This window comes from Narcine bancroftii, chromosome 6, assembly GCF_036971445.1.
Source record: "Narcine bancroftii isolate sNarBan1 chromosome 6, sNarBan1.hap1, whole genome shotgun sequence".
Classification (NCBI taxonomy): domain Eukaryota; kingdom Metazoa; phylum Chordata; class Chondrichthyes; order Torpediniformes; family Narcinidae; genus Narcine; species Narcine bancroftii.
Window position 1 is genome coordinate 181,839,583 of NC_091474.1, and position 6,888 is coordinate 181,846,470.

The 6,888-nt window shown below is 41.5% G+C and overlaps 1 protein-coding gene across 1 annotated transcript; it reads right to left on the bottom strand.

Moving 5' to 3' along the window:
• Window positions 1–2,883: 2,883 nt before the first annotated feature.
• On the bottom strand, window positions 2,884–6,076 carry LOC138737678 (uncharacterized). The gene is made up of 2 exons (XM_069888290.1): window positions 4,270–6,076; window positions 2,884–3,996 (listed from the first exon to the last, which is right to left on the bottom strand). The coding sequence occupies exons 1-2, from the start codon at window positions 6,026–6,028 to the stop codon at window positions 3,962–3,964; spliced, it is 1,794 nt and encodes a 597-aa protein (XP_069744391.1). The 5' UTR covers window positions 6,029–6,076; the 3' UTR covers window positions 2,884–3,961.
• Between the last annotated feature and the right edge of the window lie 812 nt (window positions 6,077–6,888).

Consider the following 6,888-nt stretch of genomic DNA (forward strand, 5'->3'; position numbering starts at 1 on the left):
GCCATTGATTGTTCATGTCTTCAAAAATAAGGATTTGTGGTGAACTTTAACTGTGAAATTTAATTTGTTTGTCAGAAGGGGAAAGTACCCAAACAATTCTAATAAAAGTAAAAGATGAAATAATTAACAACAGCAGAAAAAAAACCAATAATCATAAAAGAATTTCTAAAAATTGCTACTAGACTAAATCCTGCAGTTGCATAAATGAGGGAGAACAGATGGAGAGAGAGAGAGACATGATATCATCATCATTTCCAGGTTATTTGCATTTACTGAAAAGACATGAAGAAGTCCACCAGAATAGATCCTGGAAAATTGCTCAATTCATACTTAGAAAACTGGAGGTGGGGCGGGAAGGTGAATCATAGCTAAAGACTTACTAAATATTTCAAATTATAACTGAACAATCAGACCATGGTCATATTAAACTTTATTTAACTGAAACTGGTCACAGGCTTCCATCATGAAAACATTTTTCCACTTCCACCCTTTTTCTTCTTCCATGAGCCAAGTTTGTATCCAATTGTATTGCTCATCCTAGTTCCGATGTGATCTACTCTTCTGTACAGCCTACCATGTAGGATCTTGTCAAACGTCTTACTAAGTTCTATGTGGATAGTGCCTACAACCCTGTCCCAATTAATCTCTTGGCCACCTCTTCAAAACACTCAATCCAAATCGTGAGACACAATTTTTATAGCACAACGCCATGTTAACTATTACTAATTAGGCCTTATGTTTTCACTTGTATATAAATCCTGTCCCTCAGAATCCCCTCCACTTACCCATGACTGACAGAAAGGACACCAGCCTGAATTTCCTTACTTGTCCTAGAAACTTTTCTTAAGTAAAGTCACAACATTAGCTATCCTTCCAGATCTCTTCAGAATACACAGATCTTCAGGACACTAGGATACCGTATGATTAAAATGGCTTAGAATTAAGCGTGGAAATATGCATTCTTTTAAATTACTTCAAGTTACTTTCTTTTTCACAACAAGATTTAGTTGTGCAAAGATAATGTATTGTGAGTGTCATACAGTGGAAGACTTAATCATTAAAATATTTATTCATTGAAAAATCTTGTAGTTTGAACATGTCTAAAATATTTGTGATGTTAATTCATAAATGAATATCAAATTTTTAAAGTTTTTTAGTATCTACTGAAAATTGCAAAGTTCTTATGCTGGATTAAAAGTAGAACCAGTAACAGTAAGTTTTAATTTATTCAGCGATAACTACAAGTTATCATTTTACAGTTTCATCTTTATAATGGACAGTTCATCTTCACAATGGACAAAAAAAATTCAGGGATGTTTCTTAATTATGGTATTTTATTTTCTTCAAGAACAGTTGGGAAAATGAAATGTAATAAAGTGATTGGGCGAATACATAAGACCTAAAATATTTCCTCATTTATAATTTATTTGTTTGAAATTGGTTCCTGTTTTCTGGGTTTAATTTGATAATTTTACTCATAATTTCTGCCTTGCATTGGGAATTCAGGAGTAGCCATGACGAAAGTCATAAATGACATCCTCTATGATAGTAAAAGCTGGCAATAATTCCATTTCATTCTTTGAATTCTTCCATAGTTGACCACACTTTCTTTTATCCTGAGCTTTCACTAAAGCATATAGCTTTTTTATTCTTTCTTTTCTTTTCCAATCTTTTTATTATTATTATAATTTATAAACACATACAGTTCAAAGAGATATGAAAAATACATAGTAAATAACGAATTAATACAGAGATATTAAACAATAATATTGCAGAATAAAAATATATCATAAAAAAAATTTAGATCAGTTTAGAACTATCTCTAAAAAAAGATATAATTAATAAAAATATATAAAAAAAGAGAGAAAAAAAACCCCAAAAAGGAATAAAAAACAAATCTGAATTAAAAACTTTAAAAAAAAACCTACCGATATAGCTAAACCACACCGATCACTCCGATCTCATCTAACAGCCCAATTATCATACATAATCATAAAAAGAAAACAGAGCCAGATCAACTCACCACAAATGAAAATATTGAATAAATGGTCGCCAGGTTAACTCAAACTTAGAAGGGGATTCATAGACAGAGTTTCTAATTTTCTCTAAATTTAAACATAGTATAGTTTGGGTAAACCATTGGAAAACAGTGGGAGGATTAACCTCTTTCCAATAGCTTTTTTATTCATTGACAAAATGGAGTTGGCATTGGCAAGGTCATCATTTTTTTGCACTTTATTTTGGATATTAAAGAAAAATGATAAAGATTACATAAATCAACACATTATAACATATCCAAATATGTAAATCTTATGTTTTAAATCAATTCAAATATTAAATTTCAACATATCTAATATTAATCCTAATTAATCATATATCTATTAAGAATCTCACATCTCTTCCATCATCCAATTTAAATTCCGTGTTGAATCAATTCTCTAACGTCAAATAAAGCATCAATATAACTCCATAGATTGATATATAATAGTAAAACTCCCCCTTATTGGTGCTAAAGAATATAGCACCACCCCCTCTATCATGCGGAACGTGGCTCATTGTCACAAACAAGCCCATGAATAGCAGCTGATGGACTCCGGCACCCTTCACCTCTCCTGTATTACATCAGAACAGAGTCTCTACTAGTCCATTGTCTCATTCCAAATAATTCCTTTGTAGTCACACGCTACTCAAAAGAAGACACACACGTAGTGTAGTCAGGTTAAGCTCTGAGTTTTATTAGGGCTCAGGCCCGACTTTTGTACTTACACTATTCCCACTGTGACCCCTTGTCTTGGGTAAACTTATACCTCTCATTTTGTTCATTTTAGATTGGTCACAGTGTTTGAGCTACCGAAAGAAAATAGACACACACACCGAGAGCAGTTCAGTTTATACAAATGTTTATTACTAATTCAAAAGCTGATTTCACACTACAATATGCAAGCCCTTCCCAACTATACTTATCAACGCTTGGACTGGTCCCAACTGCCGAAGCGAGGCAACGACTGCACACTTGTAGTAGGTTGTCAGGGCGCTGGTAGCAGCTTCTCCACCTCCCCCGACCGGGACGTTGCTTGGACTCTGGCTGTTCTTCCTTCTTGACAAGGGGTGTTCCCACCCCTCGGAGAATCTAAACTTCAGCAGCAGGACCACAGGCTTATATACCCCAAAAACAATTAATCATGCGCCTACTCCTTCTAATATTTGTCAGTCAAAATCAAAACTGAACATTACATTCTACAATTTAGAAGATTAATTATTATGGAACCAGGATGTTATAATTTCCTGGTTTATCTCGTAGATACAAAGACTTATTAAAACTTCTCGAGCAAGACAGGTTGTGACCAATTCGTCAATTTCAGAGTGTTGCATTTGACAACTGCTTTCCCTGGGCCTCACAGTGGAATTCCATTTCAAAGTGTATCTTCAGATAAGTCCCCATGGCTGAGTTTAATTACATCTGCTAGTTCTGAAAGTAAGGTGACCTGCGTGTGGACCCAGTGTCGTCAGTTCCACATAAGCAAAAAGCATCTGGGTACATGGTTTTAATCCTCCATTACATCCCACCCCTTGGTCACAATCTGTCATTTGCGAGGCCTAACCAGTATTTGAGTACAGAGGGAGCGAAAAAAGAGAAATCAAAACAACAATTACAAAGATAAGCAATGACGCGAGCAACCAACGGAGGATAGTGTGGCCCACCCCCCCAAATGTAGCAGTTAGCCATGAGAAAGGATTCCAACCAAGGCTCAAATTATCCTTGTTGGCCACAATACCCAGGTACTGGAGCTCACGAACAGATTTTGAAACATGCTGAACAATAACATATTTATATAAGCTGCACTTGAGGCTGGTGACCGAGGACTTCCTTGGTGTAATGCATCGGACCGTGTTTCCCACGGGTAACTCCCTTGGAACGTCCTCGACATTACAAATCCAATTGCTGGCATCAAAGCAGCTGTTAAGCCAGATCACCAGGAGTGTAAAATGGAGAACCTGGAACAAAGAAGCCTGACACATGTCACTCATGATACCATAAGCGTTCAGTGTTTAAACAGACTAAATCATCCTGTCCCTCAATAGCTACCCACCGAGTGTTACCCTGGGCAGGTGTCACTATTTCCCCTTTTACAGGAGGGCCACTACCTGGTGGTGCCACCCATACCTTTTGTCCAACATTCTCTAGTTCGGGGATGGGGGGCAATGACTGTTTTTCCTCTGGAATAGGCTGTAGTTCAGAAGCGTGAAGAAGTCGGTGGAAAGGTGTACCTCCTTTTAAAGGGCGATGATTCAAATTGTCGACTGCCTGCTGCAGCACATGGCACCATCCCTTCTGGGTCCCCAGTGATGTTTCCAAACGAATTTGTTCCTTCAGTAAGCCGTTCATTTGTTCAACTAACCCGGCAGCCTGCGGGTAATAAGGAATATGGTGGATCCATAAAATACCGTTGTCATTTGCCCAATCACAGATTGCTTTCCTGGAGAAGTGCGAGCCATTATCAGAGTGAATCTCCTCTGGAACATCATAATGATAAATCAAATGGTTTAGTCCTTGGATAGTGCTAGCTTGGTCAGCCGTCTTGGTGGGAAAAGTAAAAACCAGGCCCGAAAAGGTGTCAACCATTACTAGGATATAATATTTACCCATACAGTCTAGCATGGGGCCTATGTAATCAATTTGCCAGACCGCAGCTGAGTGAGCACCCCATTTTATTCGGCCATGTGGACCAGGTGGAATGGTATGGAACTTCACAAGCTGACATTCTGGGCATGTACGTACGACCATGCGGACATCATCCTGATGGACGGATAAAGCATGTGTACGGGACCACATAGCTGATCCCTTCTCCCCCAAATGACCACTCTGTTCATGTGCCCATCGAGCCAGGGGGACGGTATCAGCACAGCTGATAGTGGCAAGCTGATCTGCTACTGCATTATGTTGAGCCATGTTAGTCGCCATATTGGTATGGGCATCAACGTGATAAACGGTTATCTCACGATGGTGGGAAGCATCCCACAACAGCTGCCACAACTCTTTGCCCCATACTGGGCGGTCATGTATCATCCAGTTGTTCTTTTGCAAATCAGGCATCCATACCACAAGTCCATTAGCCAAAGCCCAGGAATCAGTAAACAGGCGAAGAGGGTGATCATGGGGATCTAGTGGTAAAGTGACTGCCTTCAACTCAGCATACTGACTGGAGCCACCATCCCCCTCCTCCGATAAGTGAGTTCCTGACCTGGGATGGTAAGCCACCTGTTCGTGTACGTGGCCCACCCCTTCAGGCCCTCTGGTCGCATGACTCTGAATATACCACTTCCATTTAACAATAGAAGACTGCTGAGCCCGCCCGATCTTTAGATTAGCATCATTAGCCAGGACCCAATTCATTATAGGAAGTGCAGGTCGCAATTGAACATCTGCATCACCTGTCATTCTTTCAGTCTCTAGCAGGGCCCAGTAACAGGCTAGTAACTGTTGTTCAAAAACAGAATAACGAGTGGCAGCCTCGGGCATGGTACGTGACCAGAATCCCAGTGGGACTCGGCGACCCTCTTGTTTCTGCCAGAGGCTCCAGGAGGCCACATCATCAATATAATGGTGAATTGAGAGGGAAGGCGATACTGGAAGGTGGATGAAGGTATACTGGCGCCCCTTCCAGGTAAAGGCGAACTGATCCTGTGAATCCTCAGCTATAAGAATACTGAAGAAGGCGTTAGAGAGATCAATGACAGCATACCATGTTCCTGAGTTCCCAGTAGCAATGTTTTCAATAAGGGTGACAATGTCCGGAACTGCTGAAGCAAGTGGTGGGGCATGTTTGTTCAAAAAACGATAATCAACTGTCATTCTCCAGGAGCCATCTGGCTTCTGGACCGGCCAAACAGGGCTATTAAAGGGCGACGTTGCGGGCCTCACTACCCCTTCTTCTTGCAGAGCATCGATGGTGGCAGTAATCTCTTCCTGCCCCCCAGGGAGACGATATTGTGGAATGCACACTGGTTTCATGGGGGCTGGCACCATCACAGGATCCCACTTAACCTGACCCACTACTAGTTTTTTTGTAATAGTTCGAATTCCAAATTCAAATCCCCCTTGGCTAGTATTAAGGGCCATACCGGCCAACATATTAATACCCAGGATACACTCGTCAGTAGCAGCATGTAACCAGACAGGGGAAGGGCTATCACCCACCATGGCACAGACTTTTATTTCCTTTGCCAGGGTGACCGCTCCTCCCAACCCCTCTATTTGAAAGGCCGGTCTAGTCCAGAGGTCGGGATTACCAGGAATCACCGAGTGCTCTGCACCGGTGTCGACCAAAGCCAAGTATTTGCGATCATTACCCCCACCCCAGTGGATTGTTAACGGTATGTAGGGCCGCGGATCCCCGTGTGTGCGCCGTGTCTCGATGGAGTAGACACGGGAATCCTGCCCACACCTTGAGGCTTCAGAAGGGTTCGGGGGCTTCCAGGACCACATGCTATTGTTATCTTTAAGAGCCTGTTTAACCCATTGTTTTACCTCATCATGAGTAACTGGAGCAGGAGAAGCCAGCTCGATAGAAGCAGCAGTGGGAGCAGAAAGCACAGCTGGGCCAGGAGGACTCAGCAGCTGGGGATGATGTTCCCCTGCTTTTTGCCTAAATCGATCTCCAATGGCAGCCAGCTCTTTTACAGAGAAATCACGGATCATTGACTCCTTCTGACCCCTGTTCCCACTTTGACTCACAGGGTCCTCCACCCAGTCTAGGGGAGGAGGTGGAGGCCATCCAACAGAGGGAGTAGGCCATAGAGCATAAGCAGGGGTTTGGGTATTTTCCCCTGGGTCCACATGGGAAACCGGGGTATCTATCCCTTCCATCTCTACCCTTACATCATCCC